Below are 26,328 nucleotides of genomic sequence, written 5' to 3' on the forward strand. Positions count from 1 at the left end.
ACAATATAATTTTGCTAAAACCTTGATGGGCTTACATAAAAAGGCCAGAACTTCTAAAAGAATCTTCTTTTAACTTAATCCTCAAACCCTGACATCTTCATCCCAGTTTTTATCTACATTATCATTATTATTATTATTAATGTTTTGTAGAGATGGGGGGGTCTCTCTATGTTGTCCAGGCTGGTCTTGAACTCCTGGCCTCAAGCAATCATCTTGCCTCTCAGCCTCCCAAAGTGCTGGGATTATAGATGTGAGTCATTACTCCCAGCCTCTATTTTATTCGTAGTATTTCAAAAACTTCTCTCTATGCTCTTGACATTCTTGTTGGAATCAAGAAGGCATACATTTCACATTATTACCATTCATCTTTTATTACAATTAACTCTATTAAAACAATACTACTTGATTAAAGCTCTATGATTAAAAAATATTCCAGGTTACCAGAAGAAAGTTCATTAAAAGACTACTCCAGATCCAGAAAGATATAAGGTAATTTTGATTTGTTACAAAGACCAACATGACCAAAATGACTTGTGACTGAATATTGTTTCAGAAGGGCAAAAAGGATTCAATGTGAATAGGGAATCCAAAGAAAATGGAACAGACAAAAATAGAGATTGAAGTAATACAGCATGTTACTCTGAAGGGAATAATTTCTATTTGTAAATTTCTTGTTCCTAAGGAACCAATCATGGGGCAGATCTTGTGAAATTTTACATTAGTTCTTCAATTTCCTGAACTTGAGATGAGACCACCTCACCATTCACCATCTCCTGCACAACTGTCTTGATTTTTCGGGTTTTGGTTGGGTCTAAAGATAAAAATGGAATAAGGGGGCAAAAGTTAGTGTTTCAAATATTAATCCAACACTGGTTGTTTAATGTAGGCTTCTAAATTAAGCATTGGTTGATACAATTCATCTAATTAAACTTTCAAAAGTAAATTTTACTTCTCAAAAATGTGTTTTATCCAATGAAAATTAAATGTATTCAGTGTTGCCTTGTACATATATGAAAACTTTTTTTAAGAAAACATTTCAAAGGTGATTATGGTGATCATAATACCTTGCAGCAGAGTAGGTTTTTTCCCTCCTGGGATTGCCAATTTTTTAATTTTTTAATTTTAATTTTAATTTATTAAAGACAGGGCCTGGCTTTGTTGCCCAGGTCGGAATGCAGTGGCATGATCATAGCTCACTATAACCTCTAACTCCTGGGCTCAAGCGGTCCTCCTGCCTCAGCCTCCAGAGTAGACAACATCACAGGTATACACCACCACACCCAGCTATTTTTTTTCTTAAGTTTTTTGTAGAGATGGGGTCTCGCTATTTGCCCAGGTGGGTCACGAACTCCTGGCCTCAAGCGATCCTCCCACCTCAGGTTCCCGAAGCTATGAGGTTACAGGCATGAGCCACCATGCCCAGGCCCCCGAAAGTTTTAATACGGTATAGACTACTCGTTTTGTGCAGGAATGCATAAATGTTTTTCCTTGGCTCAGAATATAAATATACTTTAAATTAAAATTAATAATAATGCAGTATTCAATGAGATCTTACAGGTTTTGCAGTAATAAATGTGATTCTGACTTATTCTAAGTGATTCTAGGGTTTCTGCATACCTTTAGAGGAATCAGTTGACTGTGCTTGTGATTTGGAGTCTGTCACAAATAAACTTTCCTCCAAACCGTCACTGTAAGAAAACAAAGGAGATGACTTCAAAAAGTGAAGCAACCTGGCTTCTAATAGATCTGGTCTCAGAAATTAGATTTCCCAATTTGTAGGCCTGAGTTCTTCCAACTAGTGCAGACTCTGATCACTTTTGGAAAGCTTGTTAGAGTAGGTGGTTCAGGTGGCTACTATGTGTCCTTCTTATCATCAGGTCTTTGATATCAGAAATTGAGTGAGTGACTTTTATAGTACAGGGAGTACTCATTGAGAAACTGTTTCTGACCGTGGTGCCTTTGTTCATTGCAGCATTTTATGAATTATCAAGTAAGATAATGGGTGAAAACACTTTGCAAAGTGTAGAGCATTTCGTAAATCCCAGGCATATCTTTACTAGACTTGTGTTTGTTTGTTTGTTTGCTTTTCTGTCAACTGAAATCCCATTCCTTCTATTTCTGCTGTCCACTTTGGTCAGCCCCTGAAGGTGTTTGCAGCCTCCGTTGTCTGCTCACCCTTGGGCCTCCCCGTCCAGCAGGCGGCGGTAGGTCTCAATCTCTAACTCCAGGCGGGCCTTGACATTCAGCAGCCGCTGGTGGTCCACATTCTGGCGCTCTGCGTCCGCGCGCACCTGGAGCAGCTGTGCCTCCAGGTTGCTGATGAGCTGCTGCACCTGGGACAGCTGCGCGCAGTAGTCGCCCTCGGCTTCGGCCAACGAGTCTTCCAGGGATTTCTTCTGCACGTGGGAGGGAAATGGTATAGAAATAATGATGGAGGGGACCGAAAAGAGGAGGGTAGCCAACGGCTAATGTAATTTGGATGCAGCATTTTCTTTGGAAGTCCAAAGGATGCTGCGTCTGTTTGCGCACGAGCCTACCATGGCGAGCTGGGACTGTAGCTCGATCTCCAGGTTCTGAAAGGCGCGACGCAGGTCGGTGATCTCGCTCTTGCTGGACTGAAGCTGCTCGGTGTTGGTGCTAATCTCCTTCCGGAGCTCCCCGCTCTGCAACAGCAAAGACAGCCAGGGGACTCGAGCGCTGAGCTCGCTCGCAGGCCTTTCTGCGAATGTATCAAAGGCCTTTGTTGTTTGTGTTACCTTTTCAATGAACCAGGCTTCAGCATCCTTCCGATTCTGCTCAGCGATGGTTTCATACTGCGCCCGCATATCGTTGAGGAGCCTGGTGAGGTCCACTCCGGGGGCAGCGTCCATTTCTACGCTGACCTCGCCTGGGCCGCCCACCCGGAAGCTTTGGAGCTCCTGGGGACAGCATGTGAGAGAGAGGGGCACAGGGGTCCATTGTGACTTTAGTGGGCCCTGGATACTTTTGTCCTCCTGGGCCCCTTCCTACACACACACACACACACACACACACACATACACACACACACACACACACTCTCTCTCTTAAAAATTCTATCTTATGACTGTTGGCATAAATACAAATATATTAATGTAATATATTAAAACTTTTTTAACCTAAAAATTCATATTTTTCTTCTGATTTTACAAGAACTTAAGACATATTCATGAGTCCCTGAAATTACCACAGACCCTGGGAGCAGTGCCTGCTGTGCCTAATGGGTAAGTTGGCTCTACTTCTTGAGGGACCACGGCCTTTACATGAAAGGAGGCCTGGTGTACACTCACTGGGGTTTTCACCTGCAGCTGCCAAACTGAGGGCTGCAGACAGTACCTGGGCTTGCACGCTGTTTGTGCCACAATCATTGAAAATCCAGTAGAAACTTCCTATTGCCAGCGTCCCTTCCCTACCTAGCCTCCAATATGCACGGTGACACATCAGAGTTTTCTGGTGTGCATTATGCTAAGTATAACCAGTTTCTCTGACATATAAAACATTATATATTATTGGTAGACTTTCGTTTTAACTTTTAAAATATTCAGTTTTTTTTTTAATCACCGAATTAGGACAGTCAGCATTCCTATTGTCATTGCCTTATAATGAAAATGACAAAATCAGAAAGTGCCTCTAATTTGTTAGGCCTTAACAGGAACCACCATCACCACCACCACCACCACACACACACACACCACACACACATCACACAGAAATTTAAAACAAATGGCCATTTTAACAGGGAGACAATGTATTCTCCATACTTGTCCTGACTCCAGATTTCTAAATTTGAAATTGTAATTTTTGGGTCTGGGAGGAAAAAACAAAAAGTAGCTGAGTGAGGTTGCCCTGTCTAACTCACATCCTCGTGGTTCTTCTTCATGTAGGCCAGCTCCTCATTCAGGCTCTCAATCTGCATCTCCAGGTCGGTCCTGGTCAGGGTCAGCTCATCCAGCACCCGGCGCAGGCCATTGATGTCAGCCTCTACGCCTTGGCGCAGGGCCAGTTCATTCTCATACCTGAAAACCAAGTGCAAAGCAGTTGAGGGAATCAACACAACCATTTGAACAAAGCCACTGATCTTCAGGGCTATTTCTTGCTTAAATCTGTGCACCTACTTAATAATGGCAGCATTGCAGTGTATGATGCAGTTTTTGCTTTTGTGTTTTTCCTTTCCTTTTTTTCCCACCATCGTTTACCGTTCAGTTGAGGAGGAGAAGAAAAGTGAATAAATTATAAGGCAATACTTTCCTACCAGCAATGAATCCCAATGCCACAGCATCCCAGGGAATAATTTTCCCTTTGGCTGGCTGCCGTGGCTATAAATAGCAGCAGCCCCTCTCTAAGTGGAATTTCTAAAAGCAGTTGAAAATAAGTTACTCTTTTTGCTTAACGTTCTTCATGATTTAACTTAGAACACTGATACTTCTTTAGTGGCTTTTACTAAGATTTTACAGGTTCAGGACCATGGCCATTGCAACTTTCTGTGTGGAAATTTTGTGAAGCAAAAAGGAAATTAGTATTTCTTACCTATATCTGGGAGAGTTGAGCATGGAAAAGGAGGAAGGAATATAAAAATTAGTACATGGTTAATCTTTCCATTGTATGTGTCATCAGGAAAACAATGGTTGATACATTGAAAATTGAGGTTTAGAGGCGGGTGGATCATGAGGTCAGGAGTTCGAGACCAGCCTGGCCAAGATAGTGAAACCCCGTCTCTACTAAAAATACAATAATTAGCCGGGCTCGGTGGCAGGCGCCTGTAATCCCAGCTACTCGGGAGGCTGAGGCAGGAGAATCACTTGAACCTGGGAGGCAGGGGGTTGCAGTGAGCCGAGATCACGTCACTGCACTCCAGCCTGGGTGACAGAGCGAGACTCTGTCTCAAAACAAACAAACAAACAAACAAAAAAATAAAAAAAGACAATTGAGGTTTAGGACACTGGTAGAATTATGGTGTCAGTCACATCATAAGTTGAGTCAATAGCACACTACAAGTATCATGATCCATAGCCCTGGGTTTAAGTAACTTATAATTTAAGGACATTTAATCTGAATTGCATTAGATTCTAATTACTTTCTAGAACACCCTATGTGAATTTACCAAAACAGTAAATATATGGAGTATGTGAACTTCAGAAGATTTTATATCAATGAAGGCAGGACAGTAGGGCAGAAGACATGGTGGGACATGCCCACGATCTTCAGTTTATTCCACTCACTTCATCCTGAAGTCCTCGGCAGCCAGTCTCGCGTTGTCAATCTGCAAGAGGAGCTGGGCATTTCCAATGTTGGCTGAAATGATCTGGCAAAAGAGAGGGACACATACAAGACTGAAGCCCTAAAAAATTAGTATTATACAAATATATTTTTGACACAAAGGTAAAAATGGTGATGTTAAATGCTGTTTTATTTAGAGTTTAAGACAGTTTCATTTTTCTAAGACAATATCTGTATAAAATAATTCTGAGAAGTAAAGAAATGCAGATTTCCTACACAAAGATAATGGAAATACAATCATTTCTTGGTAAATGATAAAGTGGAATGAAACAACCTGGGATGAGAAAATTGCTGCAAGTACGGCCAAATTGGAAAATATCAAAGTTGTAGGTGATTATCACCGTAAAACATTGTAATGGTAAAAAGGAAAAAAAAAATTCCCAAAGCCCCTCCAAAAAAGATCATCTTACCTTATTCCTGAGGTCTTCAATAGGTGGATAATATTTGCTGTAATCGCTCTGTGAAGCATCTCCAGTCCCAGTTCCTCGTGTTTCATACCATTCTCGAATTTTGTTTTCTAGCTCAGTATTAGCCTCTTCTAGAGCTCGCACCTTATCCAGGTAGGAAGCTAATCTATCATTAAGATTTTGCATAGTTTCTTTCTCTGATCCAGAAAGAAGGCCTCCATCATTTCCCGAGAGAATACCTAGAGAGCCACCTCCTGGGCTGCCCCCAAATCCCATCCCCAGCCCTCCAAAGCCACCTCCACCCAAGGCTCTCCCATAACCAGCACCCAGTCCTCCTGCCATGGAACTTCCGGAGCCACCCCCAAAGCCAGAACTAGAACCAAACATGGAAGCAGCAGAAAAGCCTCCCCCACAGCTGGCTCCAAAGCCAAAGGCACTTCCCCCATAACCACTTCCAACACTGGAAGCAGACATGCCCCTGGGTCTGCCTGCTATCACACTCTGCGAAGAGAGCCGCCGGGACAGTCCGGGGGTGCGCACTGAGAGTGACATGGTGTTGTTGGAGAGATCCATAGCCTGGGGAAGGTGGCCACAGCTGGAGAGGAAGTTGTGCCAGCAAGCCAGAAAGCTAAACTTTTATAGGCTGTGAGATGGGTGTCACAGTTGAAAAGTTCACTTTCTCCACTCAAAATTGGATCCTCCCCCCAGGTTTTTGGCCAGTTCAACAAGTGAATGATTTATGTATAATGAAAATTCATTGATACAGAAATAATTGAATAATCATTTCCATTAAATATTTGTTATATGAAAAAGAAAGCTGGGTGGAGTAGAGTCTGTTGTCATAAGGAATTTTTCTTCTCCAAATTAGTCTGTTGCCTCTATTCCCAGCACTGCCTAGCGTCTTGTTCACAGTAGGAAGATAATGAGCGATTGCTGAATGGATACGTTAAATACTTCTTCCTAAACCTTATGCTTTTTTAAGTTCTTCCCTGATCTTTTCTGTTTGTTTCCTTTGGAAAATCCAATGTAAACCATTTGTTTCCTTTGGAAAAACCAATCCACTGTAAAATCCAGTCATGATCAAGCATACCTTTTAGTGGAATACAGCTTCGGAAGCAGCTGTGAAATGCGCTGGTGAAAGGTGGAGAATAAATATATTTTCCAGATGGATACGAGAATTTGCATTTTCAAGGATTTTAAAACCTTGGCATTAGGATGTTGCATGTTTCTTTTCCCTCTTATTCTTCAACTTGGAAAAGTACTATTTTTGAGTAGAGTTGTTTATAGTAGAGTTTATAGTAGAGTTTATTATAGTTGTTTCAGCAGTTTTACCTTGTCTGATTGCTCACTGCTCTACACTCAGCACTTACTATATTTATTCCTTCAACAGATATTGCCTGTAATGGTTGCTCAATAAATGTGTTGACTAGTTGAATGGATTGTGTAAACACTTCAGGTTTTATTGCCATTATCAATAAGGAGAAAGTGGAAACACAGTTTAAATTAAGAAATGATTAAAACCCCAAGTTTAAGAGGCTAGTGAACCATTTCAGTTGACTGCTATGATGAAAAAGGATAAATTTTACAATATAGAATAAATTAAATGTTATATTTTAAACTTTGTTGTGAAAACTTTGCAAAGCATGCTTCAAGGAATTGTATCCAGTATCTTTAATTTTTAAGACATAAAGTTCTTATACTTTCTTGTTTGATATGTTATTTATCTTTAAAATTGATATGGCTTATATATTGAACATGAGAACTAACGCTCTTACAGGAAATGCATTAACTTGAAAGAAGCCTGCTTTCAGAGAGAGTTGTAGATACCTGGGAACCAAGTAGTATAATTCCAGAGTGGTGGAATTCCCTTAGGAATTTAAATTGTGAGCATTTTGATTGGATAAGAAGGAATAAGGATTTTTCTTTTGCATGTTTTCTTTGAGATGATGGCCCAAGTCTCTACATGTCTCATTGCCAAATAATTCTATGTATTTTTTTTTTAAAAATATAGCTCTCTATGTATTTATTGTGGGAAATTTAGAAGATGCAGAAAACATAAAAGAGATGTATGTGTATATGAGTATTTTATATACATTTTGAACATAATTGATTCAATATAAGATTTTATAATCTGCTTTTCTCTTAAGATTATATAATTATCTATCACTTGAACTTTAACAATTGGGTACAGAACATGGATTGTGGATTCTTCGAAATTCTTTGTTGGATTCAGGTTTCTAAATTCAGTTTGCTCTGTATTTGGTGATTGGAAATAAAATTTCTGGGTGTAAATAACAGTTTTTTTGCAAAGATGTTTATACTGAATTTTATTAGTAAGGTATACACTGACTGTGTGTGCTGTAGACATATATGTATTTTGACTAGAATGGATTTATTGAAATAAAATACATTAAAATCATTGTAACGATAAAGTTCCTACCTCGTGGGAAACAGGGCCCTCATTTCTCCATCGGGGACCTCTGTTTGCTTATAGATGGCCACTAAAACTCCTTTCAATTTGGTATATTTGGATTCTGCATTTTATTTCATTCTAAGGAAAAGTTTTAAAAATATCACAAGTATTCTAGATTTCTAAAATAAAATTGAATTCTTATTGATTTAATAATACATACCTTTCATAAAAAGGAAGATTTTTATTTTTATTTATTTACCATTACTGGATTTTTTAAAAAAAATTTCAACTTTTATTTTAGATTCAGGAGGTACATGTGCAGGTTTGTTACGTGTATATACTTCATGATGCTGAGGTTTGGGTACAGCTCATCTCATCACCCAGGCAGTAAGCATAGTACCCAATAGTTGTTTAACTTTTGCTCCCCACAGTAATTCCCAGTGTCTATTGTTGGCATTCTATATGTCCATGACTGCCCAATGTTTAACCCCCAAAAAGGAGGCTTTTAGAAGGCTTTCCATACATTTTAAAGTGGAGATTGAATCTATCTGGTAAAGATTAATTTCTCAGCAAAATTATTGGATACCTGTGAGATCATTGAGATGTTACTTACTTAATACAAACAATTAACCATAAAAATTAGCAAATATTTGGCTATTGTTTGTTTTTCCATAAGCATATGCAGTACTTTTTGTTTCTCTTACTAAAACAATAACCTGATTTTTTTGGACATTTCAATAGCAGAGATAATACGTGAAGTAAGCCTGTAACTGTTACACAACTTGAATTATGTCAAAATGATGTGGTCTTTTTGAAAATTAAATCAAGTATTTCAACCAAGCCAACATGAAAGTATTCAAGTACTGGGTCTGCTGTTATCTCCATCTTCAATGTCTAGTCCATTTGCCCAGTGTCTTGGACAAAGTCAGCATTCAATATATGCTTATTGATTTCTCTCTTGATAAATCAAGCTGCTGGGCCATTAATGTGTGTTATGCATGAGGAAATTTTTCCAAAATTAAAAAAGTGTATCAATAATTTAAGTATAATAATTTAAGTATTCGTGGATTCACAATGTAGACACATTCAGATGTTACTGTCATTCCAGTGTACACGTACATGCACACACACCCAGAAACATGCACTCAGATGTCTTTGCTTGGTGCCAGTGTGCAGGTGCTCCCTGCAGAGGGATCTTCTGCAGCCCCTGCTGCTCCACCTTCCCTGGGAGCCCTTTCTCCTGAGAATGCTTCTTTCTCTGGCCTTTATCTCCAATATTGGAGTTAGTCTCACAATGGTTAGCACTTGTTTTGCCTTGTAGAGTACAGACTGTCTCCTGAGGAATTCCAGACCTGTAGCCTAGATTCCCCGTAGTTTACTGCTGCCTCCTGTCCACCTGCGTATCCAGATATTATCTCCCTGATTATAGCCTCCCTGAAGCTGAGGTTCTTCCATTGTGAAGAGTCCTGAGCCAGAACTAGCAGTGCCCACTGGTGATTAGGGGACAGATGCCGAGGGGTCACACCTGAAGCCCATTGCAAACCTCCATAAGGAATACCTGGGATCAATTCTGGCAAGTGGAAGGACTGTTTTGACTTTTTGTAAAAAAAAAAAAAAAAAAAAAAAAAAGCCACTTTCCCAGGGGCACAAATGATGAACCCATGGTGAAATCCAATTATAACTTCCTTTTATATTATTACATAAGGGACAAATGTGAAGGGACATATTTCTCCCCAACCTAAACTCGTCACAAAGAGCAAGCAAGTGGGATTTCTAAATAAAGGGGGTTTAAGCAAGAGATTTGCAGAAATCACACATTTGCTATAGATGTGGAAAGAATGTAGCAACCTAAGGCAGTCTCAGCTTGAGAGAAGCCATGATCCCTTTGTTTAATTTCTTGAGAGAATGAAAACCTGGTCAGTGGAAATGCCAGTGATTTTAGCCCCATATGGAGGTTTTTACCAAGGATTCCTTAAATCTATATTACAAGCATTTTGACTGAGCTTGTCTTGTTTGAATTATCAGTTATTATGTACTTACTACTTTTTGGACACTGGGCCAGCTGAATTACAGACGTTATTTTTTAACCTTCACGGCAAGCTCTTAAAGTGGTACTGGTTTTATTTTTTTATTTTTTTATTTTTATTTTTTTGAGACAGAGTCTCGCTCTGTCACCCAGGCTGGAGTGCAGTGGCGCGATCTCGGCTCACTGCAAGCTCCACCTCCCGGGTTCACGCCATTCTCCTGCCTCAGTCTCTCCGAGTAGCTGGGACTACAGGCACCCGCCACCACGCCCGGCTAATTTTTTTGTATTTTTAGTAGAGACGGGGTTTCACCGTGGTCTCGATCTCCTGACCTCATGATCCGCCCGCCTCGGCCTCCCAAAGTGCTGGGATTACAAGCGTGAGCCACTGCGCCCGGCCGGTACTGGTTTTATTTGTTTGTTTGTTTGAGACAAGGTCTTGCTTGGTTGCCCTCACTCAGGCTGGAGTGCAGTAGTGTGATCTTAGCTCTCTGAAACCTTGAACTCCTGAGCTTAAGCAATCCTCCTGCCTCAGCCTCCCAAGTAGCTAGGACTACATACAGGTGGGCACAACAACACTGGCTATTTTTTTTTTTTCTTTTTGAATTTTTTGTAGAGATGGGGTCTTGTTATATCGCCCAAGCTGGTCTTGAACTTTAGGCCTCAAGTGATCCTTCTGCCTTGGCCTCCCAAAGCACTGGGATTACAGGCATGAGCCACCTCAAGGCGCCCAGCTTCAGGTGGTACTTTTATCCCATTTTACAGATGAGCAATCTGAGAGTCCAGATGTTAAGTGATTTATTTATGCCCCTGCAGCTAGGAGGTGGCAAAGATAGGATTCGGGCCTGCAGTGCCTTCTATAGATACCACAACCTTGCTGCTGGCAGTGACAATAAAAAGGGCAGAGGATACTCTGACATTCCCTAGCTATGACACCTGACACCAGGCTTCTGCCCTGCACATCTAACAGGAGGTGCTTTTTTTTTTTCTTTTCTTTTAAGCCTTCTCTTTGAATTTCTCAGTATATGGGCTGAGACCTAGAGAATGACTTTTCATGGCTTATAAGCAACAACATGACACATGAAATTCTGTAAACACACAGGCAAATGGGGTTTTCGTTTTAGCTTTGATGTGTAACCACATCTCCGGAGATCTTATAAGGCACAAGTTAAACTTGCACTCCCCACACAAGAACTTGATGTTATGGTTGTTAACTATTATTCAGTCCCAAGTGTCCCCCAGGACAAAGAGTTTCCATTTTACTGCCATAGAAATGAAAACAGAAGCAAATAAAATGTCAAAGGAAATGTGCCAAGTTCAAAATTGTACCTCAGTGATTTGATCACATAATATGGGAATATGATTAAGCTGTATTTTTGAACTTGGAATTGATTTTGTGCTGAAAGGTATACTTTCCAACTCTAATGCCTATGGTAAAATTTAAATAATATTGCTCAATCTCTAAAAATTATGTTTATATATTATTTATGTTTCTATACATATATTATCCTAGACTAAGCTTGTTAGGTAGGTACTAGGTCTAATTTATTTTTTATCCTGAGTCCTAGCCTAGTGTTTGGCTGAACTTCATCACTGCACTCCTAGAATGATTTTATTTGAAAGAAGTTATGTCTTAATGTGTTTGAATGTGTCATTTAAAATTCATTTCATTTGAAAATGACTGTGCCCTAATTTACTGCTATGCTTTGACCAAGATTTATTCTGAATTCAGTTATGAATGGGGAGCAACTTCAGAAGTTGAAAAGGGAAATATTTCTTCTTCAGTGGCTTTTTTTTTTAAGTGGGAGGTTGAGTTAAATAATCAAGGCTCTGCTTTAGAGGTTTTAGAAGTGAAAATAATTTTCTTTGACAGCCACATTAATGTATAAGCCAGTGGGGATGTAAAAAAAATAAACAATCTTGGGCTTGTTGGCAGAGTGATTACATAAATTGAGGCAGAGAGGAAAATGATTTTAGCCAGGGCAAACTGTTCAAAGGAATCATATCTTCCGTTTTTGTAGAGTTTAGGAAATGTTCAAAATAGAGAAAATTAGGTATGTGGTTTTTACAAGTCTTTAGATTTTTATTGAATAAATCATACACTCATCTTTTCATGTCAGGTTGGTTCGTGTCCTGGTCTTTGCAGGGATTTCTACCTGAGTTTTTTCCCGTAAGATAGACCTGTCATTTTCTGCAACTCGCTGATCCCTCGGTCTGTAACATCTTTCACTTTGGATAACATTATAAAATCCTGTGAGTGACTGAGAGAATTTTGGGTTGCTTACATTTTATGTATTGTGCTTTTGAGATGAGGGTTAAACAAGGACCCTAAGGGGCATGAGTGAGATTGACTTCTGGGCTCCAGAGATCAATGGTTCTTGAAAGCAGGGGAGAGTTTTGAAAGTGGTAGGAGACAGGAAGATGATAAAATAATACCCTGATGAGAGGAATCTTGGAAATGAGCCTAGGGGAGAGAAAACAGAGATGTTTGAAAGAGAATTCAAAACTAGAAATCACTACTAATGCTTTAAGTTGGAATTATTACTTGGGGGTCTAATCAGGTACCTGAGGCTGATCCTGATGCATATGGATGAGAACAGAGTGTCTGAGGGGGTGACTGGCCATTTTTTGATTTTGTATCACTCCATGTCATTCTCCTTTTTAGATGATTCAGAACTCTTGGTAGAAATAATCTCCAGAGCTCAGAAAAAATAGTTATTTCCATCCTAACCTCACCTCTAGGGGCTCTCTCTGAGTTTGATAGCTTCACTTCTGCCCTGACGATTTCATATAAAATGAAAAAATACATTGATGGTAATTCTAATGTGTGATAAGGACTTCTCTGGATCTGTATACCTGTCAGAAATAGGATTATGTCATTCTAGTTCTTAGCTCATATCAGAAATATAGATAGATACAAAGATTAATGCTTCACTTTCACACAGTAACTGCTGGCAGAACTGGAGGTAGAACTTCACCATCTGGTCCACATGTATGTAACTCTTACCCACTTCTTTGAAAGATTGCTTGGAAGAAATTAGAGACAGACCAAAGAAGCAAGAGGAAAAAAAAAAATCTTCATTTTTCTGATCTAAAAATAACAATTCTACTTCTTTTAACAGGTAGTTAAAAGAGGACCATCCTAAATTAAGAATAACAATCCTACCTCTTTTAACACAGTGTCATCATTGCCATATAACAGTGGTCAGGTCTAATCAGTTACAAACCCATCTGCATAGGTTTCTTATTAATAATCAGATTCACAGTCTGGTATTTGCATGTCAAAGTTTCAGACCATTCTGGAATGTGACTCAGTAGGTGAAAAAGAATTCACTTTTAAATATTCTTAACATCTTTAAATGCAATTTATTAGCTGGTGTGACTTGGAAGAAAATTAAGAAAAAAATAAGAGTGAAACCTTTTCACTTTGGAAAAGAAGGCAATGAGAATAGGTGAAAATACCTTTTCTGACAAAAGTTGTACTGAATCAAGTCATGCGTGATGTTAGCCAGCAAAGCTGGGCATTTGCCACAATTGGCTGTTGTGTCTGGCTGATGAAAATGACAATTAGAAAACAACAAAATAACTGTGGATAGGCAAGTGCCTATTTCAACTGTGAATCATGTATTGCTTTGTTATGTAATTAGTTGCTTAAGAGGGTGTCATGGTTTTAGAGAAATAGCCCTGAGGTTCAGTCTCGCTCTACTACTTGGTAACTGCATGACTTTGGGAAAGTCTTTATCTCATGTCTTCATATGAGTCCTCGTTTATCCTCATATGTAAAGTGGGGATAATATAATAAGGTTGAACCTTATTATATATGCTATATAATAGCATATAAAATTGCTATTTCCGAAAGTCAGAAACTATCATATATTGGAAGGCTTTTTAAAAAATCTTTATTCTTTCAATTTAAAATAATGAATCAAGTGCCCACTATGTGTTAGATGTTATATTACATCTTAGGAATTCAAAGTGGTACCATTCACATCCTCAAAAATTCCCAACTCTTAGAAATTATGATATATTGGCAAGTTCATATGATTCAACCTAATAGCTTCTACCTCACAGGATTATTGTGAGAATTAAATGAGAAATGCACGAAATGTTTGGCACACAGGCTCATAGTAAGTGCTCAATAAATGGTGGATATTATTGTTCTTAAATGAATCATGTAATTATTTTCTATATAATAATCAAACTCAATCCCACTTATTTGCAACTTCTGTATCAAGTTTTAAGTCCAATCTATTTACTAGAATACAATGATTTGGTGCACATTGTTTTTTCCCATAAACATTCATTTGCAATGATTGCTCACTAAAATGCAAAAAGGGTGAGGATACAATATGTGTTTTTATTGTTTTTGGACTTGGCTTCTTTCACTTAGCCTGTTTTCAAAGTTCATCTCTGTTACAGCGTGTATCAGTACTTCATTCCTTTTTATTGATGAATAAGATTCTATTGTGTGGATATATTACATTTTGTTTATCCATTCATCAGTTGATGCACACTTGTGTTTCGCTTTGGGGCTCTTATGAGTAATGCTGCTATGAACATTTGTGTATAAAAGGACACATCGTATGAACCCATTTGTATGAAATGTCCAGAGTAGGCAAATCCGTAGAGAGAGGAAGTATATTAGTGGTTGTTAGGGGCCGGGAGGAAGGGAAATGGGGGTGACTACTAACAGGTACAAGATTTCCTTTTGGGGTGATGAAGTGTTCTAAAATTAGATAGTGGTGATGGCTGCAAAACATTATAAGCATACCGAAGACCACTGAATTGTACCTTTTGTAAGGGTGAATTTCATGGTGTGTGAATTATATCTCAATAAAGCTGTTATTAAAAAAAATGAGAGACATTTCATTACAAATGTATGTTCACCATATAAAGAAAGAGAGCACCTGATAGTATATGCAGCTTATTATCAAAAGGAGACACATTTTGCCTTGAGAAGGGTTTCAGTAATGTTGTTTTTAATCTATTTCCATTTTAAGTATAGTGTACTTCACTCTTATTCTGCTCAGCATTTGTGATTGAATTTGACTCTCAAATTATTCAAAGAGCTGTGTTGAGTTTTAAAAGGCAGTAGAAGCAACAGGAAAAAACAGATATTGCTCAAAGGTTGTAGAGTTATACTGATGCTGAAAAAATCAATGAGATTAACCAAGAAATTGGCTCAATAAGAAACCAGGAACTCCCAAAGGGGGTTTTACAATTCAGAAACAGGAAAAAATTAGAAAGTGGTTTATTTGCAATTTGTTTGGATTCCTCTACTTTGTGAGGTTTAGTATAATTGAAGTGTATTGCATTTTTCAGGAACATTACCTACAAATTGATATTAGGTGGTCTATAGCTTGTAATTGATGTGCTTCATGATAAAGATGGCAGTAATGATGTTTTAAATATTCTAGTGCTCATTGGATTTCATTTTTGCAGGCAATTTGCAGCTCCTCTGAGTAAAACATTTATATTCAATTACAGAGTCTGATAAATAGGATTCCCCCCACCGCACCCCTTCTAATCACTGCAAAGTATTAATAGTGCTTTCTTATGGCCGATTTCATGCAGGGAGCAAAGATAAGATTATAGCCAAATTTCTTTCAAAACCTCAGCAGCATCTCCTTCTGGTAGCTATTTAGATATTTTCTTCCACCTCTTTGACTTCAGATGACACGACCTTGCCATCCACTACTTCTTGCACGACTGTCTTAATCTTCCTGGTTTTCTTTATATCTGAATTCATATTAAACATTAAATGTTAATTCAGGCACATAACTCCGCTGATTTATAATATTCAACTTTAAATTATTATTCTTTTTACTTATTTCCTTCTTTTAGAAAAATATGTTAAACCCATCCTCTTTCTCAAAAAATCTTAAGTCCATTTTATAAATAGATGCAGAAAATGTGCTTCTCCCCAAATTTACAAATATCCTACTCTTAAAAATTCAAGAAATAAATTATCTTGAATTTAAGTGGAATTCAAATTTTGTCTTGTTTTTCCTTTTCAGGATCTCAGGATGTCTCAAGATAGCAATAGCACAGGCCAAGAAAATCACCCCATTCTGAGGAGGGTGCCCAAGTTCCCATGTGGAGGGTTTCTTTATGCCATGATAAGATTTTTAGAATCCCTGGTGTCATATCTGCTCTCTTGAGAATTGGCCTTTGCTGTGGTTTGAATGTGTTCCCTGGAGTTCATATGTGGAAAACTTAGTCCCCAATGTAACAGTGTTGGGAGGTGCGGCCCAGTAAGAGGTGATTAGATGATGAGGGCTCTTCTCTCATGGATGGATTAATGTGGTTACCATGAGAATGGGTTAGTTATTGTGAGAGTGGGCTAGTTCTAAAAGCAAGATTAGCCTCCTCTTGCTCTCTGGCTCTCATGGACACTCTTTTGCACTTCTACTTTCTGCCATGGGATGACGCAGCAAGAAGGCCCTTAAAAGATGCCGGCACCTTGATACTGGACTTTCTGGCCTCCAGAACTTTGAGCTAAGTAAACGTCTATTGTTTGTAAATTATCCAGTCTCAGGTATTCTGTCACAGCAGCAGAAAACAGACTAAAACAGCCTCACTTTACTTTTTATCAGTGGCATGTAGTTAATAGAAAGCAGCTGAGTGTCATAGAAAATGTGCAAAAATTTAGAACTTACCTTTCTCTTCCAGGGTGCTTAACTGATATTCTGTAGTTCTGTTTTTTTTTTTTTAATGAAAAGAAGAAAAAAGAACAGAAAAAAGCATTATTGCTGTTTTGAAAGTGGAAAGCACTCCTGTCTTTTATATTTCAAAGTCCGTGAATGCGTTTTATTGCTTTCATGTATCTTTCCCTTTTACATTGCTTTTATTGCAAATTTGAGCATTTTACTTTTTAACTTGAAAAATACATAGCTTTAAAACTGACCAGTTTAATATATGCTAAGAAGTTCCTCTAATTAAAATAACAAAATTACAGTGGAAGTTTAAATCTTGTGTTCTCTGTTGATATTCTTAGGTATGGTATCTGAAGACAGTTGCTGCTGCCACACTGATGATTCTCAGACTGGCTCCCGTGGACCTCAGCAGCTTATTGTCTAATCCATGAGCTCTCAATTAGAATTTCCAAAAGGTTATTATGCCTTCAATTATATATTAATGATGAAAATTAATATCAGCATAATCTATGTCATTTGGAGAATTATCTTCTAACTCAGTCCTACCACATGATCTCAAGGCTGTACTTGATATTTTGGGCGTGTGTGTACTTTTTGGTATATTTTCGTTTTATTGTTCGTGGTGAGGTGCGTGTGAGTATAATTGCTTCTGTCCTAGGGATTGCATTGGTGCTGGGTAATGAGTGACAGGGACATTAAAACAGAAGTGCATATAGACATTGACACCTATTCCTTGATTCTAAGAGCCTTACTTTACGTCTTCTCCTTCCAGAAGGCGGCGGTAAGTAGCAATTTCCTGCTCAAGCCGAGTCTTTATGTCAAGAAGGATATGGTATTCGTTGTTCTGGCGTTCCATGTCACTCCGAATCTGCATCAGCTGGGCCTCCAGAGAGCTCAACAGCGACTGGAGGTTGGCTAACTGGCTGCTGTAACGGGCCTTGGTCTCCTCTAGAGTGTGCTCCAAAGACTCTTTCTATGAGCACAAGAAAAATAGGGCATTTCTTATCTAAGGACTTGATTCAAGAGATGGGTCAATTTTAATTTCTTTAGAGAAGGATCTCTGCAGTTCATCACTGTGGGCATGGTGTATATTTCTAGCTCCATCTCCCACTCTTCCCAACTAGGCAACCTCAGCCAGCCAGCTAGGATCATTAGCTCTTGGGGTTTTTCTTTACTTGTAGCTTTGCACCTACTGTTCTCTCAGTGCGACACATCGTAGCATTGTTCTCAATATTTGCTTCCCCACTGTGTGAAGATATTATACCTCTCACTCCTTCATCAGACCTGGCCATGTGATCTGTGGCATTTCTCAATTGCAGCATTAGATTCCTTTAATCCATTGACACCTGGCTGGGTCATGTGACTGTCTTTGGTTAATAAAATGCAGGTCAAACTGACAAATGCCTTTTCTTTTTCTTTGTTTTTCTGAGATGGAGTCTTGCTCTGTCACCCAGGCTGGAGTGCAGTAGTGCGATCTCGGCTCACTGCAACCTCTGCCTCCTGGGTTCAAGCGATTCTCCTGCCTCAGCCTCCCAAGTAGCTGGGATTACAGGCACACATCACCATGCCCAGCTTATTTTTGTATCTTTAGTAGAGATGGGGTTTCACCATATTGGCCAGGCTGGTCTTGAACTCCTGACCTCAAGTGATCCTCCTGCCTTGGCCTCCCAAAGGACAAATGCCTTTTCTAAGGAGAAGCTTTAAGAGCTATCAAGTGGACCAACCATTGCTCTTTTCTTTCTGCCAGCACACTGGCATGTCCCAGGTAGGGCCTACCCCTTTAGCCTTGCCCTTGGAAGGGAAATGTCATGGTGGATGTAGTATCGTGGCTGCAGGCCACTGTGGTTTGAGGGATTCTGCTTACCACAACATAATTTGTCATGGGCTTGCTGATTTGCTTGGCCTGGAATGTCTCTAGTCCATTCTCCAGCTTAAAATTTTATCTTAAATTTTGAGATCGGGTATAATGGACACATACAGGGGAATAGCAGACACGGGGGCCTAACAGAGGGTGGAGGGTAGGAGAAGGGAGAGGATCAGGAAAAATAACCGATGGGTATTAGGTTTAATACCTGAGTGATGAAATAACCTGTACAACAAATCCCCATGACACAAGTTTAACTATATCATAAATCTGCACAAGTACCCCTGAACTTAAAAGTTACAAAAAGATCTGGTTTAAATGCCACTTTCCCTGTGAAATCTTCCAGATTTACTCTTTCCTCTGCATTCATGCAGTACATTGCCCTTTCCTCGATTTCCCTCTGTCCTTTAATTATAATCAGTTGTTCAGCCTGTTTCCCTGCCAGCTCTGCAAGGGCAAGGGTTATTTCTTGTAGGTCTTTGCATTTCTAGAGTTCCTAACAGAGGACCTTGGTAAACACATACTGGATTGAGAAAGAGAAGTTAGATGTGCTTTACCATGCTGAGATGGGACTGGAGTTCTATCTCGAGGCTCTGGGAGGTGCGTCTCAGCTCCGTTAGTTGAACCTCAGTTCCTTTTAATTCTTCAGTATTCACTGTGACCTGTTGCTGCAGAACTGCAGTCTACAGTGCCAAGAGTGAAAAAAAAATAGTTGAGGCGTGGAAATAAGAAAGAAAAGACAGAAAGAGAAAGGAAGAATGAACAAATGAAAGAGAAAATGAGTTATCTCTTTCTGGAGGAAAGCTTCTACACATTTGCTCACCCTTTAGAATTGTGTGGTTACCTGTCTCTCAAACTGTTCTTTGGCCTCTTGAAGGTTCTTCTGGGCCATGACTTCATACTTCTGCCTCATTTCATTCATGATGGCACCAAGGTTCAGGCCTGGAGCAGCATCAACCTCCACATTGACAGTGTTGCCCAGCTGCTTGTGTAGGCCATCGACTTCCTATGAAAGTGAAAATTCTGATTGATTTTAGTCTGAAGCACATTCTCAGATAAGGCTGGGCAGGAAAGACATAAGGAGTCTCATGACCTCTTTCACTGGGAATAAGTAAAAAAGAAATAAAATAATAACTTGTGTTGGGCTTATTGTGGTCCAGGTACTGCTCTAAGTCATTTAACCTACAACAACGTTATGAAAAGAAGGTAGGGCTTATATCACTATTGTCATCGTCATCATCTCTGTCACTACCACCACCAACTCTTCCCCCTTCTCCTGTTTCTCCTGCTCCTCCTATTATTAGTATTATATAGAACCATTCCATTGTTTCCAATACCCACTTCTGAATATTTTCTCACCTCCTGATGCTCTTTTTTGAGGAGAGCTAGGTCTTTATTCAGTTCTTCAATTTGAATCTCCAAATCTGTTTTATGTAGGGTTAGGTCATCAAAGACCTTATTCAGGCCTTGGAGATCAGCTTCCACTGTTAGACGTATTCCCCTCTCAGTCTCATACCTGTGGATTAATTAGTGTACAGAGATAACTGGTCCTTCTGAAGCCATTATAAGGGAGAGAATCTAATATAATGAGATAGGTTTTTAAATGTGGCTTATGAGGCGATCAATTTCAATGCTTTATAATGTCTGCCTTTATACATTCATGAAATGTACATAAGAACCTAGGAGTCAGAAAATTTGTTCAATAATATAATCTCTATAATTTGGAGTGACTGGTAAAAAGGAGGGGGGAAATAATTTTGAACGCTTCTAAATTCTAGAATTTATCTTATAAGAAGTTAAATTGTGTTAATTATTGTGTTGGCAAAGGGTTCTTATTATTGATATTAAATAATAGTTTTACTTAATGAATGTACATGATCGATTTATTTTTATAACTTTGTGAACAGAGGCATCCAAAGTGAATTATCTCAAACAGCTCTACATCCTCCTCTACAATCTTACAATACACACTCTCTGTGTGTGTGTGTGTGTGTGTGTGTATATATGTATTTGAGACGGGGTCCCACTCTGTCACCCAGGCTGGAGTACAATGGTGTGATCATGGTTCACTGCAGCCTCAACCTTTGGGGCTCAAGCAATCCTTTCACCTCAGCCTCCCAAGTAGCTGGGACAGCAGGTGTATGCCACCATGCCCAGCTAATTTTTTTGTATTTTTGTGTAGAGACGTGGTTTTGCCATGTTGCCCAAGCTGTTCTCAAACTCCAGGACTCAAGTGAGCCGCCTGCCTCAGCCTCTCAAAGTGCTGGGATTACAGGCGTTAGCCACCATGCCCTGCCCAGTTTCCTAAAATATCCAACTTTAAAAAATGACACTGCAATGTGACACTCAGTGCTAGGTAAAATTGGAAGTAATGCACCTTTACTGCTTTCGTCTTTGGATTTGATTTCCTATTTCCTTCTTGTTAATCCCTTGGAGCATTAAAAGGCTACCCTTCTAACCACGAAGGGCTTTTTGGTGTTAATGCATTGTACACATTCAGGATGAAGAGGCCTTAGTGTGGAAGCTGTTTGCAAGGAACGGGTCTGGTCACATGTGGTGTGATGACTACGAAGAAAGTGAACACAATTTTTACTTTCTTTCTCTTTTCTTTCTTTCTTACTTTTTTTTTTTTTTTTTTTTTGAGACAAGGTCTCAGTCTGTTGCCCAGGTTGGAGTGCAATGGCACGATCTCAGCTCACTGAAACCTCCGCCTCCCAGGTTCAAGCGATTCTCCTGCCTCAGCCTCCTGAGTAGCTGGGATTACAGACATATGGCATCATGCCCGGCTAATTATTATAGATTGGTCCTGGTTCTTTGGTTGGCCAGACCATCCTGTAAAACACTGGCAAGCCAGAAATCATCAAGAGTCACCCCTGGAACTTGGGTCATACACTTGCAGGCACTTGAAGGAACATGGAGAATTACTTGGAGAATCACCAAGGGTAGACATAAGACTCTCTTTAGATAACAGAAAGGCACTTAGGGAGAAGGAGAATTGTAAATTGCTTTGTTATTACTCCAAAGGGCAGAATTAGGTTTAGATACCAGGTTACTAAAAAAAATTTTAGCAACCAGTAATAACCAAGGAGAATAGTAGTTACTGGAGGTGTTCAGTTACATGCCGGGGGATCAAGAGAGAGAAGGCCATCTCTGAGTGCTGGGCTAGCTTCTAACATGTAGCTTCTAACCTCCTTTAGGCTTCAGGATTCTGGACATTGAACCGTGCTTCCTTTGTCAACAATGATATGCAAAGCTGAGTATCTGGAAGGACTACTAAAGGAATTCTTTTTCAGAAACTTTTGCCACGTATTAGGGAACCTACTTCAGTCTGAAGTCCTCAGCAGCCAGTTTAGCATTGTCAATTTGCAGGACACACCCAGCATTTTGCAGTTGAGCATCCTTAATCTGGAAAGTACATGAGAAAGAATGACATTTTCTTTTTTCTTTTCTTTTCTTATTTATTTATTTATTGAGACAGAATCTTGCTCTGTTGCCCAGATTGGAGTGCAATGGTACGATCTCAGCTCACTGTAACCTCTGCCTCCCGGGTTCAAGCAATTATCCTGTCTCAGCCTCCCGAGTAGCTGGTGTTACAGGCATCCGCCACGATGCCCGGCTAATTTTTGCATTTTTAGTAGAGACGGCATTTTGCCATGTTGGTCAGGCTGGTCTTGAAGTCCTGACCTCAGGTGATCTGCCTGCCTCAGCCTCCCAAAGTGCTGGGATTACAGGCGTGAGCCACCACGCCGGGCCAAGAATGACATTTTCAACTGGATAGGAGTTTACAAGGATTTAGTTTATCCCCAGCTACAGTGACTATTATGTCAAAAATGATGTTCAAGTATTTCTACACGAAAATATATAGAAAAAATAATGACATGGGTATTTAACATAATAGAGTCATAAAATGCAACTGTAGATGCCCCAGGGTTTGGTCTACTTTCTTGTGATTTTACAGAAGGATAATTTAACTCCACTTGAGTCATCACGCCTTACTGAGTGCCTTGCCTTTGATGTTTCTACTTAGGACATTTCTTTTAGCCGCTCTGGTCTGGTGAACTCCCATTCCTCCCTCATGTCTCAGGTTCGACAACATTGCTTCAAAGGAGCCTTCACAGATGCTCTCAAACCTGAACTGGATGATCTGCCTGTGCTCTCATTATCCCTCTCTGTGTTGGTCCCTCTGTCCATCCCTGTATCCTCATAAATCATATTGTGTCCACCATAATATTCCTCAGTCCCCAGCATGGTGCCCAGCACCTAGTTAGTGTTCATTCAGTATTGGCTGAATGGAAGAACATGACGCATGAAAGAACTAAATGCATGATGGAGGCATATAGATGAAAAATCTACTTGCAGAAGATGTTACAAGGACATTTCTCTTTCAATGGACCCAGTTTTGGAGAGGGCTGCTTCCTACGGTTGGGACTGTTCAGCTCAACGGGACGGACGGCCTGTGCCTGTGTATTTGAGATGAACCAAAGTAGAGTCAGAAACATGAGACAGGTGTGGTTCGAACATTTTTAGTGAGAGCCTGAGAAGGATGAAATTTATTCCAGAAGGGCAATTTAAATACCATTGCTTCACATGCCCATAGTTTCTAAAATTCCAAAGCAACTTCCCATAGAGTCCGAGTCAAATTGCCCTGATGTTTAGTACAACTCAAGAAAAACAGACTTGCTGGTAAGTAAATGGGCTTTGCTCTAAAGGAGTATGAATCTTCACACAGAAATGACAGTGAACACTTTTCTTGATTAGGTAAGAACTTTAATTCGAAGCAAGTGCTCTGTGTCATATCTGAAATTTTCAATTAGGAGCAAAGTCTTCTGCTTTTATTCCATGCAACTGATAAAATACAGAGCTCCACCCTTTTTTTGATGACATAGGAGGAGGTTGTGATATGATTGCAATAAACGTGAATTGGGGGCAATAGAACATTTTATTACTGTAGAAGTAGTTTCTGAACTGCTTGATGCTGATGGTCATGTTATTAAATGGGGCACTTAAAAATCCAGGCATCATTAAGACCCATATTCCTGCCACACTGTTTCCACCCAGAATCACTTTGCTATTTAAATCTGCAGTACAGTATTCTAATAGTCATATTATAACATTTACTTAAATAAAAGGAGAAAAGTCTTTGAATTGACTGGGGTTTCAAAACTTGATGAGGACTAGGTGAAAAACTAAGAGAGATTTATCACATAATTAATTTTTAGCTCTTTTCAGAAAGATTGCTCACTATACATTTAGCCCTGATGTGATAAGCTGTGACAAAGATTTATTTTATTCTGGAGGATAAAATGGTCGTATTTTCTATGTAATTATATTAAACATTAAAAATAGCATGATTTAAGGTCATCCTATTATACAGTCAGGTACTCCAGCACTAAAGGTAGATGAAAGAATTTTTATAGATGTAACATTTTAGCCTAATTTGCTTTACAACGTCCATTTGGACCTACCTAACGTAGATAACCTCTTGATTTATCTTGAAGCTAAACACAGACTAGGAAACACAAGCATCATCTCTCACCTGATTTCGCAGCTCTTCAATTTGTCTGTAATATGCACTGTAGTCGCGACCAGCCCTCGGGGCGTTGGTTTCGTACCACTGCTTGATCTGCATTTCAAGTTTGGAGTTGGACTGCTCCAGGGTCCGCACCTTTTCTAGGTAGCTCGCTAGACGGTCATTTAGGTTCTGCATGGCCATTTTCTCATTGCCAACAAACAGGTCCCCGCCGCCGGTGAGATTGCTCCCATGGTTCACCGTGTGTCTGGAGTTGGAGATGCGGATGCCCCGGCCTCCAGCACCCCCATAAACGCTGGGTGTCGTCCCGAGGCGCTGCATGCCCACTGTACTGACTACAGGGGCCTGCAAGGAGGAGCTCAGGCTTCTGTGGAAGCTTCTGCGACTGAAATCCATTGCAGATTCCAGGAGGGAGCACCTGTAGCTTCAGAATGGTTGGGGCAGAGTGTGTCTCATGGAGGGTGTTGAGCTAGCCTTTTATGAAGTCCACAGGCAAGAAACTCCTCCTCTGCTGACATGTCACTAGGATTGGCACCACAGTCCACCTTGCCTTACTTCCACACACCCCCCCCACCCCCGCCTTTGTATAGCAATATGTTAATATGCTTAATTCAATTCCAGAAAATACCACTAGAGGCATTTCTTGGAGGCTTTTATCAGGGGCAACTTTTTTTTTTTTTTCTTAAACAGGTAACAAAAGGAAACAGGAAGGTGTATTCTTTTAGCCCATGCACCTGCCTTGGCAGGTTTTTTTCATCCTAACATACATATAAAGAATATTTACAATCCTCATGTATAATTTAGGTATCTAAAAAGGCAGATGTGCCTACATAACTGGAAGTCACAATGGAGATAAAGGACAATGCTTTATTTGTATTGAGGAGCTACTCTTCAGAACCTCTGTTTCATGCTTTGCTTGTGTTTGGCTTTTAAGGTTATTGTTTTGGACATCTTATTTTGTAAGACTATTAAAATATTTTGTACAAACACAAAACCTCGAATCCCTAAACCAGGAATGAAACCATTGTACATTTGGAGATGTAGTTTGGGGATGTGAATTAAATGAATTTAGCTGAGTGATGGACTAGATGATTTGGGAGGTTATTTTCTTTCTATTTCTAATGTTCTATGACTAAATATTGCATTTTAGGTTTCCAGGCACTGCCTGGCTTCAAGTCCTGTTACCAAGACACTTAGAATAAATCACACAGTGCTTTGTACCTGGCATGGTATCAGGATGGGTCTCCTCTTTTGTATGAGGCCAGCTTAACACCCACAAAGAGACAGACTCTGCCCCATCCATCCTGAAGCTATTTACAGGTGTTCTTTCTAGAATTCCCAGTGGATTTCAGTTGCAGAAGCTTCCACGGAAGCCTGATCTTCCTTGTAGTTCCCCACAATCACAGCACGAGTGGCTGTATATATAGGAAGGGGTGCAGGCAGGGACTTGGGACTACACTCAGCTTCCAGGGTTGGGCTGGAGGCAGCTGCTTGTGTGTGGACCTCTAGACACATGGGCATGATCTCATCGGTGGGAATCTGGTTGTAAGCACCCAATAAATGCCTGAGTCACTTGCTTCCCTTCATTCAAACCCCCTGGCTGAGAATTCACGCCTCCCATGAAGCATGTAAATCACTTCCTTAGTTAATTCGATAATCACTAATTAATCTAATTAGATAATCATTTAGTTAATCACTTCCAAGTTAATTAGAAGGGATTGGAAAAGTCACTAAAAACATCTAATTAATTGTCATCCTGATACTTTAATGGAATTGAGATTTGTATATAATTAAAGCAAGCAAGCAAGTAAATGCAAAAACAATTGGAGTTTACTTGTCTTATTTTAGCGGCTTATTTGTTGTTGCTGTTGTTCTGAAAGCCAGTCACTTAAAAAAACATTTTTTTGAGTTTTTAGAAACCAGTGGCTTTTTTACTTTTGAGTTTAAATTTCTTTTACACACAACTTTCTTCTAAAATAAGGTCAGATCATATTATTTCTCTCTTATAAACAGTATACTTAAAAATAATACATGTGTTTGATGTTATCTCAGTTATATCACAGAAATAAAAATTGAGATAAAATGGAATCTACTTTATGCATTTTATGGTATATGTGTGGACAGCTCTTACATTTTTATC

General features: G+C 39.5%; 2 protein-coding genes across 2 annotated transcripts; both read right to left on the reverse strand.

Annotated features, from left to right (window-relative positions):
• Positions 1–355: 355 nt before the first annotated feature.
• Positions 356–6,312, reverse strand: KRT12 (keratin 12). The gene is made up of 8 exons (XM_055258796.2): positions 5,706–6,312; positions 5,238–5,320; positions 3,878–4,034; positions 2,757–2,918; positions 2,538–2,663; positions 2,176–2,396; positions 1,618–1,688; positions 356–811 (listed from the first exon to the last, which is right to left on the reverse strand). Exons 1-8 carry the CDS (start codon positions 6,273–6,275, stop codon positions 714–716), a joined length of 1,488 nt encoding a protein of 495 aa, XP_055114771.1. The 5' UTR covers positions 6,276–6,312; the 3' UTR covers positions 356–713.
• Positions 6,313–15,307: 8,995 nt separating this feature from the next.
• On the reverse strand, positions 15,308–24,641 carry KRT20 (keratin 20). The gene is made up of 8 exons (XM_055258807.1): positions 24,195–24,641; positions 21,981–22,063; positions 20,018–20,174; positions 19,503–19,664; positions 19,216–19,341; positions 17,547–17,767; positions 16,798–16,835; positions 15,308–15,877 (listed from the first exon to the last, which is right to left on the reverse strand). Exons 1-8 carry the CDS (start codon positions 24,582–24,584, stop codon positions 15,780–15,782), a joined length of 1,275 nt encoding a protein of 424 aa, XP_055114782.1. The 5' UTR covers positions 24,585–24,641; the 3' UTR covers positions 15,308–15,779.
• Between the last annotated feature and the right edge of the window lie 1,687 nt (positions 24,642–26,328).

This window comes from Symphalangus syndactylus, chromosome 20 (assembly GCF_028878055.3).
Source record: "Symphalangus syndactylus isolate Jambi chromosome 20, NHGRI_mSymSyn1-v2.1_pri, whole genome shotgun sequence".
In the NCBI taxonomy this organism is placed as follows: domain Eukaryota; kingdom Metazoa; phylum Chordata; class Mammalia; order Primates; family Hylobatidae; genus Symphalangus; species Symphalangus syndactylus.

Coding starts and splice junctions, on each gene's coding strand:
- KRT20 (XM_055258807.1), bottom strand. CDS start 24,584: ATGGATTTCAGTCGCAGAAGCTTCCACAGAAGCCTGAGCTCCTCCTTG. Junction 19,665..20,017: donor TCAAAAAAGAGCATCAGGAG/GTGAGAAAATAT, acceptor TCACTTTCATAG/GAAGTCGATGGCCTACACAA. Junction 16,836..17,546: donor CTGGAAGGAGAAGACGTAAA/GTAAGGCTCTTA, acceptor AAAAAAAAACAG/AACTACAGAATATCAGTTAA.
- KRT12 (XM_055258796.2), bottom strand. CDS start 6,275: ATGGATCTCTCCAACAACACCATGTCACTCTCAGTGCGCACCCCCGGA. Junction 5,321..5,705: donor TTGAAGACCTCAGGAATAAG/GTAAGATGATCT, acceptor CTCTTTTGCCAG/ATCATTTCAGCCAACATTGG. Junction 2,919..3,877: donor TGAAGAAGAACCACGAGGAT/GTGAGTTAGACA, acceptor TGCTGTCCCCAG/GAGCTCCAAAGCTTCCGGGT.